The following is a 13,222-nucleotide window of genomic DNA, read 5'->3' as shown; positions in this document are numbered from 1 at the left end:
CTCCATTGCCTGAGGAATAAATCTCTCAATTATCTATATTTCTACGTTTAAAAAAAAAACAAAACAATTTTTTTACTCCTGCTAACAGCCATTTATTTTCAAAACTACAACTCCCGGCATGTCCCGCGGCCCGCGTCACTAACCGTCTCGCCCTGACTATTTTTATTTATTTGTTGCCCCTCCCCTGTCCGCTCGCGTCACGAGCCGCTCCCCGCCCACCTGCGGCGCATGCGCACACCGCCTCCCCGCAGACCGGCTGAGTAAGGCGCGCTGTGATTGGTCGGCCGGGCGCTGTGTGAGCGTAGTGACGGAGAGGGGGCAAATGGCGGAGGGATGTTCCCGGGCCCTGTTTAAATCCTAACAGCCGAGGCCGGGGGGTTTGTTTCCGTTCGTTGCAGAGCTCGCGCGGTCCGAGTCCCAGCTGCTCCGGCCGGTGGTGGCGGGCAGGGAGAGGCCCCGCCGCTGTGGGGGGAGAAGCCGAGGGAGAGCGAGTTGGAGCCCGGGCCGAGCTGTGCGAGGAGGAGTCCGGCCGTCAGAGCCTGTGAGTGCGGGCTGGGCCTCCCCGGGATGGAGTTTGGGGGAAGTTTGTGTCAAGTGATCCGGGCCGGGGAGGGTGGGAACCAAACTACATCCCCCCCCCCCCGGGAAACACTTCATGGCCCCCGGGGGCCGGGTTGGTATAGGGTCCTGTCCCCGGGGGCCATCAAGTGTTTCCCAGAAAGGGATGAAGTTTGGGCTATATACTGTAACCCGGCCCCCGGGGACAGGACCCTATACTGTAACCCGGCCCCCGGGGACAGGACCCTATACTGTAACCCGGCCCCCGGGGACAGGACCCTATACTGTAACCCGGCCCCCGGGGACAGGACCCTATACTGTAACCCGGCCCCCGGGGACAGGACCCTATACTGTAACCCGGCCCCCGGGGACAGGACCCTATACTGTAACCCGGCCCCCGGGGACAGGACCCTATACTGTAACCCGGCCCCCGGGGACAGGACCCTATACTGTAACCCGGCCCCCGGGGACAGGACCCTATACTGTAACCCTGCCCCCGGGGGACAGGACCCTATACTGCAACCCTGCCCCCGGGGGACAGGACCCTATACTGCAACCCTGCCCCCGGGGACAGGACCCTATACTGTAACCCGGCCCCCGGGGACAGGACCCTATACTGTAACCCTGCCCCCGGGGGACAGGACCCTATACTGCAACCCTGCCCCCGGGGGACAGGACCCTATACTGCAACCCTGCCCCCGGGGACAGGACCCTATACTGTAACCCGGCCCCCGGGGACAGGACCCTATACTGTAACCCTGCCCCCGGGGGACAGGACCCTATACTGCAACCCTGCCCCCGGGGGACAGGACCCTATACTGCAACCCTGCCCCCGGGGGACAGGACCCTATACTGCAACCCTGCCCCCGGGGGACAGGACCCTATACTGCAACCCTGCCCCCGGGGGACAGGACCCTATACTGCAACCCTGCCCCCGGGGGACAGGACCCTATACTGCAACCCTGCCCCCGGGGGACAGGACCCTATACTGCAACCCTGCCCCCGGGGGACAGGACCCTATACTGCAACCCTGCCCCCGGGGGACAGGACCCTATACTGCAACCCTGCCCCCGGTGGACAGGACCCTATACTGCAACCCTGCCCCCGGGGGACAGGACCCTTTACTGCAACCCTGCCCCCGGGGGACAGGACCCTATACTGCAACCCGGCCCCCAGGGAGAGGACCCTATACTGCAACCCTGCCCCCGGGGGACAGGACCCTATACTGCAACCCTGCCCCCGGGGGACAGGACCCTATACTGCAACCCTGCCCCCGGGGGACAGGACCCTATACTGCAACCCTGCCCCCGGGGGACAGGACCCTATACTGCAACCCTGCCGCCGGGGGACAGGACCCTATACTGCAACCCTGCCCCCGGGGGAGAGGACCCTATACTGCAACCCTGCCCCCGGGGGAGAGGACCCTATACTGCAACGCGGCCCCCGGGGGACAGGACCCTATACTGTAACGCGGCCCCCGGGGGACAGGACCCTATACTGTAACGCGGCCCCCGGGGGACAGGACCCTATACTGCAACCCGGCCCCCTACTTTCTAGACAGCTCTCCAGGGCCCTCATCCATTTAACATGTCCATAGGCAGCCTAGGAGATATAATGCCCTATTACAGTAAATCATGTGCTGCTGGATCTAAAGAGCATCTTCTCCCAGAAACTGCCCTGTTTAGGTGATATCCCCCCAGAATCATTTTTCATGCATTGCCCGTCAGGTAGAAGAATTGATACGTGTTTAGGATAACAAGGGGCATCTGGCTGTCCTAATAGACAAAAATGAAGCATCATCCATAATGTCTTGTAAATGTTATGCTTTGTAAATGGCTGCCGTGGATAGACCTTTTTATAGGCCTTGGGTTTTGTTTTTGTTTGTTTTTTTTCTGTATTGAAAAATAAATTCAAAGTTGTTTTTGTAACCTTATGACTATATGCATTGTGTATGTGAATTATATGTACCTGTCTGCATTATATATAGCGTATTAATGACATTTTATCATACTTGGATGGTGTTAGGAGTGGCTTGTTCTAAGGAATTATTTGCTTGTTTCGCTACAGAAGGAATATTGAATGCTATAATGGACTTCCAGATTGAAGGCAAATTATGTGTTTACTTAAAATGGTCCTTTCAATTTACCCCTGTTTATTTTTCATAATACTTTTCAAGGCTACTTCTAATGTTTGCATTTTTAATTTGGTCACGCTTTCATATTTTAGTGCATTCTGGTGGGATTAGGTTATTTTTCTTTCTTGGTGTTAAACATAAACCTTTAAAAAAAATTCTATCTGTGGATTCAGATCAAAATAAATACGGTAGTTTTGACAACTAATATTGCTACATTTCCCCCTTTCAAAATACTGTAATCACTGTGGAATAAGGTGGGCTTATATAAATTATTACTAATAATGGTTTGGACTATTAGATTCATTGGTCCGTTGTACGCTGGTACCTGTACAGCCTATTGACACTTTTCATGTTGCTTCTCCTACCTTTTTGCATGGAACATGAGATACTGCAAAATAAATTATAATAATATAATAATAAACTACAAATTGAGTGTACATGAGGGTTTAATTTTGTACTTGGGGAAAGGAGGTTACATTTTGGGTTTTATCAATTCTTTAATGTTCCTGTTTAAGGCAGGGGTGTTAAAACTGTTTGCTATGGCGGGGAGGAGGATGCGCAGTGTGTGTGTATATATATCACAGAGCACTACAGCTGTAAAATACAAATGTTTGATACAATTATTTGTATTGTTGTTGAGCCTGAAGTGGCCTTCAGTCACGCCCCATATTAAAGAATTATTGCTGTGGAATCTTGTGATACCGTCAATTACACAACATAGTAATATTAGGTGTCAGTGAGTTCTGCCTGCCACCCTTTCCAATACAATTTCAATACATAGTGTCTGAGAGGATGTATTACTATGAACAATGTATTGTGGGAAAATGCCATTTAGTTCTAGAGACATCAAAAAAAGCTCAAACGTCAAGTGGTTAGTGAACATCTACAAAACCCTATGATTTCTTTATCTTCCATTAATGCACATAACAGTGTTATGGATCTTGTATAAATCATCAAATTATTTTGTTACATTTCATCTATGGTTCCTTTATTCATTAATGCTACCTGCAAACAATTCTCTCCTAATAATGATATTCTGGTAGAGTTGCAGGGGAGGCAAAGTTGCACTGTTGGTGTCTCCTTAGCTCCTCTCCCACAATATCATTATTGGGAGAGTTCAGAATGAAACCTGGGAGTGTAACTTCCACTACTCTCAGAATGGCCTGGAAATTAGGGTGACATGTACTACAGTTAGTCAGACTGTGCAGTATGGGAAATGAGAAGTAGAGATGTTACCCAGTGTGCAGTGCAGGACCTGAAAACATGATCTATTATTTTACTGGACAAATCATGTATCTGTAAGTATGTGTGTATATTTAAAGATCTAATTCCACTCTATAGACCTAATAAACTGTGAAACCAAAGCTGAGTTAGTCCTAGACAGTAGCTATTTAGCTGCCACCATTAAAAATGACATGCTGTTTGAGGGCGGAACTCCCACCCTTGTCAGGCAGCCTGGGACATGTGGTCTGTCAGACCGCATGTAGATGATCTATTTATTATAACCACCTGACCAATATGGGCTTCTAGACATGATCTGCCAGGTAAAATAAAGTGCTGATATCCCCTGTCTTCCAGGGCTAACATTTTCACTCATCACTATCCATTGGTAAATGAAAAAGGGATACTATAGTGCCAGTTTTATGAAGCTGTATTCCTGGCACTATAGCTCCCTTGCACCCCTTTCCCTCCATAGTGCTAAATAAAAGGTTAAAAAACCCTTATTTACTTAACTGATTCCAGAGCCGATATCCCTCGGCACTGGGTCACAATTCTGCCTCCTCCAGCGTTACTGGCGAGAGTGCGCTAATGCACATGCTTGACAAGTGCCGCATGTATTAGGCCCTTCCCTTCGGAAAGCAATGAATCAATGCTTTCCTATGGGGAAATAGCTGACACTTGATGTCCTCATGCAGAGCGCTAGGACGTGCAGCAACCATTACCGGACCAAAAGCCCGTTAACAGCCAGGAAGTGTAGACAGCCACTGGAGCAGGCACACTGTAGTCACCAGGGCCACTACAGATTAATGTGTAGTGGTTCTGGTATGGATAACACTGCAGGCTTTTCAATGTAAACACTGCATTTTCAGAGAAAAAGCAGTGTTTACATTGATGTCTAGTGACACCTTTAGTTATAGTCACTCAGGTGGGACACCTATATTCAGTGTTTTCCCGCTCTGCCTGGAGGTGCTGAACGTTCACCATTGAGATACATTTTTTTTTTTCAGTGCATCTCTATAAGGAGGTGCTGATTGGCACTGTGTTTTGCAACACATGCACAATAGCTTCCAAATACTTTCCTACTGGAAAGCATTGGATTTGATTTAGATAATCATGCTTGATGATCCCAGCCATAGAGGCAAGGCAAACAGCAGGGAGACCGGCATGGCGTGGGAAAAAAGGTGAGCATAAACTCCATTCCCATGCGATCAGAGGGGGATGGTCACCTAGACATGCACACTCACAATTATTTTTATATGTTTTAATGCAATTTAAGTCCACCCAGCCTTCCTACCTTTGGCAGAGTGGTCCAATGGGTGACTGGCGGTGAGTGGAGCCAGCCACATACTATAGGCGATAGAACTGTGATCTTCCTGCTCTTCTCCCTCATGCAAACCTTAGTGATGCTGGGGCTGGAGTGACTTCATATACTGGTATCACCAAGCAGCGTGCCAGGGAGCAGAGCAGGAAGATCACAGCTCTTTGCCGTTCACCTACAGTACATGCAGCCAGCCGCCCTACCAGCTGTGAGGGAACAATCTCACAAATCCCAGACATAGGAAAAAAACGTATGTTCTCAGCCAATAAAATGTCTTGGCTCAAGAAATACTGGTTCTCTAGCTGATGTTGTGGTTATAGTGAGAGTGGTTTGAATACTTACAATTATGAGGTGCCAGCCTTCTACTACCATAATCACTACATCGCACTGTTTTCTTTTAATGTGACTGAGAAGGGGCCAGTAGCTAGGAAGAGCAACGATTTATGTCAAACTTTGTAGGAATTCTTAACTTGCGGACAGTGTCAGATCAGGCTAGGCAACAGGACCATTACAGCAATCTATAGTGGGGCTTAGCGTGCCCTTATAAAACTTTTTAAATATCTTAGAAATTTGTAGGGTTATTCCTTTATCTGTAAGTTGTAGAACATTAAGACAAGGAATTAAACCTAAAGTCGATGACAGCCAGGAGGGCTTCCTGACTCACTGATTGTTCAAGCGGCAGTAAGAAGTTCCATAGGGATGCATTAGTCTAATACTTCCCCAAGAGAAGCCTTCTATTGGGTGATCTTGTAATTGGTTCATTTATGGCAATTGCTGCTCATGCGCCAAATCCATTTGGACAGGAAGGGAGACTGTCTTCACTGACAGTCTCCCAGGGACAGAGCAGAGCATCTGTGAGAGCGAACTTGTACTTTACACTTTTTTAAAGTAAATTTTATTTTTTAGGTTTTTGGGGAAGCCAGGTATTCAGAAAGTTTTATAAGATACACTCAAAATGTTAAAACTGAACATCAGATTTTAACTTTCGCGTGTTCCTTTAATTTCTGTCTGGTAAATAGGTCACCATCAGATTCAAAGTTCCTCAAAGGGGGAGGGATGTCCACAATTTCCATTACAGGTCAGCATATAGATTACCTATGTGAATACATATGCCTTCAGTGTAACAGAAAATAGTAAATTATTATGTTATTTGAATGCCAAAATTTATATTTTAAATATTTTTGCTTTCTTGCAGAGAATATGAAACTGTTTTCAAAATGACATCAAGATTTGGGAAAACCTATAGCCGTAAAGGAGGGAATGGTACCTCCAAGTTTGATGAAGTCTTTTCCAATAAAAGAACCACGCTTAGCACAAAATGGGGGGAGACCACGTTCATGGCTAAGCTGGGACAGAAGAGACCTAACCACAAACCAGATGTTGCTGAAATACCCAAGAAACCCAAAGTGGAAGATGATCTCAATGAGGATCCATTTGGATTTGATAGTGATGAGGATTCCTTGCCAATTTCATCAAAAAATGTTCCACAGCCCAAGCCACCCTCTGAGCATTTGGGATCATCTGTACCTGATCGCATCACTTCAACACATGAAACTAAAATTAAAAGTGACCAGCGCAGTGCCACGGAAACAGTGTCATCCAAATTCACATCTTTTGACAGCGCACTGCATGGATTGAAAGAAAAAAACACAAATAAAATTGTTGAAGATGGAAAAAGTCTGCACAGTTCACCTATGAAAATAATGACAGGTAATTCTGATTTGACATACTTCTCATGTTGAAGGGACTATCATGACAGATTCCCATTTTGCTACTATATTTATGCAACTTAATTATGCATATGTGTACCTAGTTCTTCCTCTACCAATTGCTTTAGAAATGAAAACCTGCAAAGAAGACTGCTGGTAATGGATGCATATGTTTAGGACTTGACGAATTTGTTTGGAATCTAGGAGCCACCTACAAAAGTTAGGTGCCATTTTTTTGCTTGTTTTTTTAAACGAGCAAAGTTTAATTTTCATCGAGAAAAATGCAATTCTTAAAGGGACACTAAAGGCACGAAAACCACTACATATTAATTTGCCTATGTCCCTGTAGCCTTTTCAATGTAAACACAATGTAATGAGGAAGTCAGGCGGATGTGTGTGTGTGTCAAAACAGTGAGAGTATGTGTGTGTGCCAGTCAGTATGTATGTTTAGGAAACCTGCCCTCCTGCAATCACATGGGAAAGGTTTTTTTTTTTTTTTGCTTGCTGGTTAACACCGTGGCTGGCCCAATCCCCATGGCTGAAATCATCGATTTTGACTATCTCAGCCAGTCTAATGCTTTCCCATAGAAAAACATTGGGAGACTATTGCGCATGTGCAGCAAATCGTCATGCTGCACAATCTGCTTCTCCTCATAGAGATACATTGAATCAATGCATCCCTATGGGGAGCTTTAATATCGGAAGCACTTCTAGAGGACGTCTGAGTGACTATTACTAGAGGTGTGACCAGACAGTAATGTAAACATGGAGTTTAGTCTGAAAAAAACAGTGTTAACATTGAAAAGTGTGCAGGGACAGTATATAGACTTCAGGACAACTACATTAATTAAGCTGTAGTGGTTCTGGTGACTACAGTGTCCCTTTAAGGATTGCATTTTTGATGTTGAAAAATCTGTCTCTTAACTTTTTTTTTTTTTTAACAGGCTAATAGATTTCAAGCAATAGGTTATCAAGTATTTAATTTGGTGACATAAACAAGCTACTTTCAGGCACTGCCAACTCAAATGAATAGAAGTTTTCTGATCTTTAGCTAGAAGTCCTACACAAATGGGCACCACCATATTCTTTAATTTAGTACGGTCTATCATGTTTATTTACAGTAAAATTTGGTGAATTGAAAAAAATATCACTACCTCCACTGAATTCCCAAGTTAGTGATTATTGCTTATGTTTAGAAAGGTGTGTAGTGTTTTTTTTTTTTTTGTTTTTTTTTCTTTCTTTCTATTTATAATTTTATCCCACTGTGTTCTGTATTTTGCTCTTTGGAATTTAAAGGTCTACTCAGAAAACATTAGCTTTTTGCTTTGCTTGCTGTGCTTGTCGAAGCCATAATCTTACCGTGTAAATGTACAAAAATAGATTAGATTGGTTGGTGTTATGATTGAACAGCAGTTAAATACATCGGTGTAAATGTACATCACCTGGCTAATGGTGGCTTTAAAACCGAGGGCTGTTATGCAGGGATGTATACTCTCTTTGATAGATTTAAAGATGCGTGTGGGGTGAGGGGTATTTAGGTTATGTAGGTGTTTTAGGCTTTTCTTTAGAACTTTATAAATGCACCACTTCCCTGTGTAGATAGATCATATTGGTCCTTAAATTGCACCTGTCAGGGCAAATGTAACTTAATTTCATTTTGTAGGGAATCCAATTTCATCTATACATGGCCCTAACAGAGAAGTTCTTTCTGTGTTTTCTGACATGCTTAAGATTTACATCAACGTAGCTCTCATCACCTTTTATAAAATCTTAAACATAGGACACCTTTAAAATGGCAATGTTTAGACATAGAGGACACTCTCCGGGCACCAACACAACTTAAGTGTATTTGCCAGATTTTGGCCTCATATTTATGCTGCGTTTGTTCTCCATTAAAGTCACTCATTTTGTTTAACATATTCCCAAAGTGCACAGTGAATATATGCAGCTCAGCCAATGAGAGATCACTGTGATCAGAACTGCTGATGTGTCTCTGCTTCACTGCCAATCGCGGTCTCCATTTTTTCCGCCCCCTTTATCACTTTGATATTATACTGTTAATAAAAGGACATTGATTGGATAGGGGGTGGAATCATATCAATTAACTGATCTCTTGAAGGCTGAGCTGTGCACATACACTGCAATTGAGGCCTTTTTTGTCGTGGCTAAGAAGTTTTAATTATGCTGCAGAATTTTGTTTAATTTTTTTTATATATATCTTTTTAATAAATGACCATCTGCAAACTTACTGACCTCTTGGATCATGGTTTATCATGCACAAACACACGGTAGAAACCACCCCAAACTTAAACACGCTCTGCATGCCATCTTAAACATATCACCTCATGGTTTTAAAGAATTAGAGACTGGCTAGCTGTAGTTTCTATGTGACAAATGTGATATTGCCATGGTTTAAATAGCACTCCAAGCACCATAACCATTACAGAACACCATAGTGATATTGTGCCTTGGTGCCGCTCAATGTAAGTTTGACAACTTACCTGGATCTGCAGGGTGCTGCTCCCTGCCCTGGCTCCTTTCAGATGCTCTTTTGGCAGTGCAGGGTTTAGCTCGAGAGAGCTATTGGAAGCTCCTCGCAGGGCTCCTGGCTATAAAGTCAAGCTGCAGAGGCAGGGTAAAATGCAGACTGCAGGTAAGAAATTAGACTTTTGGCCAGTGGTTTGCATACTTCATTAAGGAGGGTGCCATTGCACTCCTAGCACCATAACTACTAGAACGCTCTGCAGTGCCTATGATCCTAATACAGGTTTCCACTTCTATTCTTAGTTTACCTATTTTTTTTTTTTTTCTTCTAAACTTGGTGTGTAATTTCATCATATTTGAATGCCTGATGTTTAGTGATATTGGTATGCTTTAGGGCACTGGTGAGAGTCTGAGTACCACTGGGAGATGTTAAGAGCTTGGACTGCTAGACATTATACATTCTAAGCCTTTGAATTCTCCAATGTATGATATCAGAGATTTCAGTACATAATAAACATCCTTCTGGTTAATTACCACAGACTGGAAATAAAATTGCGTTTATGTATCAGACGTAATTATCTGTTCTAAACAAATCCAGATGCTGTGATGTGCTGTTTTAGATTTAAGGTAAGGTTGTAATTTGTTTTGTAGAAACATGCTCTGTGCTTCGCTCAAATCCCATCGAGTACCACTTTGCTCTTGTAATTTGTGGTTTTGCAGTACTTATCTTCTGGGAGTACATATTTTCCATTTCGCTATATTTGCCTTGTAATGATTTCTTGAAATGGTCCGATCGACATTGCATAGTGTATTTCATTTTAAGTAAGGTGTTTTTTTTGGAAATTGCCCTAGCTTTGCAACCCTAAATAAACAAACAATTTTTAGCTAGCCTTCACTTCCTTAGGGGACACAGGATTATTCACAGGGTTTGAATTGTAGCAAATGCAAAAATTTAAGCTGAAATATCCAAACTCTAACCATGGCTTGGCTGGAGAATTTTTCAAAATCTGCTGTTTGTGCCTCACTTTTGCATCCCTGGTTTCATTTCACTATTGTTTTGACTTTTGTAAATATACCTTACAGATTCCATTTGCATCATTACGTAGGTCAGTGGAAAATGCCATTAAATTGGCCGTTGCATTTGAGGAAAAACTATCACTGACTATCTTTTTTTTGATAAGTAGACACTTCAGATTAGCATTTCCTATGCCATTATAGGACTTTGGGATTTATGTCTCATTTGACAAACATCTACACAACCTCAAATTAACCACAGCCTCCAACAAAGACTTGAAACCATGCTACGTGCTTCTGCACCAAATGTAAACCGGCAAACTTTTTGGTAACAATGATTGAGCAAATCTTAGCTCAGGCAGTGAGGCAAGAACTGATATACCTGGTGGACACCAAGAAAGAAGTCAATTGACAAATTGCTTGACAAGTTAAATTGCGGGGGTGACTGAGTACTCCTAGCTCCATAACCACTGAATTCATTGTAGTGCTTATGGTGTTGAACTGTTCCTTAAAAAAAAAAAAAAAAAAAAACCCAGTGTAGAGAAGCGAATAAGATTATTCAGTCACTTGGCAACATTATCACAATACTATTTTCAGGAATCTGAATTTGAACAAAAGAGCATGAAGACAGATCTGATTTAGTTATTTTTAGTCTTGGTTTTCAATTTAAATTTGGTTTATGAAGTGAACCATTGTCTTGACGTTCATTTTAGTTTTGAAGTTTCAGAAACTGTCTTCATTTCCAGATTGTTTCAAAAACTCCAAAACAATCTCTTTATTTGCATTAGAAAGTAAATACAAAATTAGCACAATGGAGTTTAAAATATATGTAGTCTCCAGTAGTACACAAGTGGTGAGAGGATAGAGGGGGAATGGACTTGCGCGCGCACATGTGATACCATATAAATTAGGGAATGATCAATAAAAAAGTCGATACAGATTATCAGTGGCCTTTTGGGACGGTTGCCTGTATTCTGTATGTTCAGAGTTTTGAAAGGGCAACACAATTTCGACATAAATCTGACATTAACTTAACATGCTGACAGTATTCCTACTCTTATCACTCTTAGGCAGCTTACACAGTACATTACAGTAGATTTTTCAGTATCCCTTCTCTGCCTTCAGCTGAGCTCTGCATGCAGGGACTCACAGCCTCGTTGGCTGACAGCGGGGGTGTCTGGATGCAGACAATGGCGTGTGGTTACTGGGAAAGGTGAGTATGTTATAGGTAATTCACAAAAAAACAAATGGTATAGTCCGCACTCAGTAATAAATCTTAGAGATCCACATGAAAAAATAAGATGAACAAATAAGTGTGGACTATACTATTTTTTTTTTTTTTTTGTGTGAATTGCTCTACATGTCAAATATAGCACATTCCATTTTTCGGTTTATACACATTGAAATTTTCCCCACTGGTCATATTGCTTTGAGACCAAATGGTAGCCTAGGAATGAAAATTAATCTCATGATGGCATACCATTTGCAAAAGTAGACAACCCAAGGTATTAAAAATTGGAAATGTCCAGCCTTATTTAGTGTCCACTTAGTCACAAACACTGGCCAAAGTTGGCGTTCATATTTGTTTGTGTGTAAAAAAGGCAAAACAAATTTGAGCGCTAATTTTGGCCAGTGTTTGTGACTAAGTGGCTACTAAAAAAGACTGCACATATACCCCATTTGCAATACCCTGGGTTGTCTACTATTGCAAATGGTATGCCATCATGGGGATAATTCTCATTCCTGGGCTACCATACGGTCTGAGGCAATATTCCCAATCTGGCACTGTTGTACTTGAGACTTCGCTGAACACAAATATTAGTGTTTCAAAACAGTAAAACGCATCACAACAATTATATAGTCCGTGAAAAATTTAAAAGAAAAACGTCCCTGTCTGTGACCATATCATGTTTTACTGTTTTGAAACACTAATATTTTGTGTTCAGTGAAGTCTTAAATATAGGGCTTGCAAACCAAATTCTCTGGACTTTCTGGCTGGGTTGTCAGGCAGGTCCCTCTTACTAAAGATGAAAAATTGGGAGAAGCGTCTTTGAGGGGTCCTCAAATTCCAAGTGACATGTAGTGGGGGAAAAAAGGAGAAATATATGGTGGTTTCCAAATGAAAAACAGAAGGAAAATACACTTACAGTGTAGGGAGCTATCTCTTAGCTCTAGATGTAGCAATGATGAAATAATTGTTAGAGCCCTCTATTGGCTCCTTGCATATGGCCTGTAGTGGAATAATCCCCACTATTAGTATATAGGTGCAGACTTGTTTCTTTCTATTGGTAGGTCAAATCTATCATTGCTGTAGCTATATATATATAAAAAAAAACATAGGGCACACCATGTGGCTATAAGCACATATAAAAATAGGAGATGTAGTCACTATTTTGAGATCAAAAAGGTTTAGCTCAATCCAAAACGCTTGGGTGGTATATTCCTCACCAAGGAAAATGATGTATTATCGTCAGGAAAATCCAGAAGGTCCTGGAGTATAATATAGATTAAGCTTTATTATTACTTACATAAATTAAAGCAAAAATAGGAACAAGTATGCAAAGCATAACACTTTTCACCTAATGGGTACCGTATATACTCGAGTATAAGTAGAGTTTTTCAGCACATTTTTTGTGCTGAAAAAGCCCCACTCGACTTCTACTCGACTTCTACTCGAGTCAAGGTCTGTATTATGGCAACTTTGCCATAATATAGACCAGGACCGCCGGGCTCATTACAAGCACGGCTGTCCTGTTGGGGGCTGGCAGCGAGCTGTTACTTACC

General features: G+C 42.8%; 1 protein-coding gene across 2 annotated transcripts in view; it reads left to right on the top strand.

Annotated features, from left to right (window-relative positions):
• Positions 1–311: 311 nt before the first annotated feature.
• WAPL (WAPL cohesin release factor) overlaps positions 312–13,222 on the top strand; it is a 78,226-nt gene continuing 65,315 nt past the window's right edge. For both annotated transcript variants that reach the window (XM_063433607.1, XM_063433606.1), the window contains exons 1-2: positions 312–541; positions 6,427–6,941. In XM_063433607.1, coding sequence (XP_063289677.1) covers positions 6,449–6,941 — 493 coding nt within the window. In that variant the 5' untranslated portion in view covers positions 312–541; positions 6,427–6,448. The remainder of the gene's footprint in view (positions 542–6,426; positions 6,942–13,222) is intronic.

The sequence above is a fragment of the Pelobates fuscus genome, chromosome 10 (genome assembly GCF_036172605.1).
Source record: "Pelobates fuscus isolate aPelFus1 chromosome 10, aPelFus1.pri, whole genome shotgun sequence".
In the NCBI taxonomy this organism is placed as follows: domain Eukaryota; kingdom Metazoa; phylum Chordata; class Amphibia; order Anura; family Pelobatidae; genus Pelobates; species Pelobates fuscus.
The sequence above is the reverse complement of the archived record's forward strand: the minus strand, read 5'-3'. Positions and strand labels throughout refer to the sequence as shown.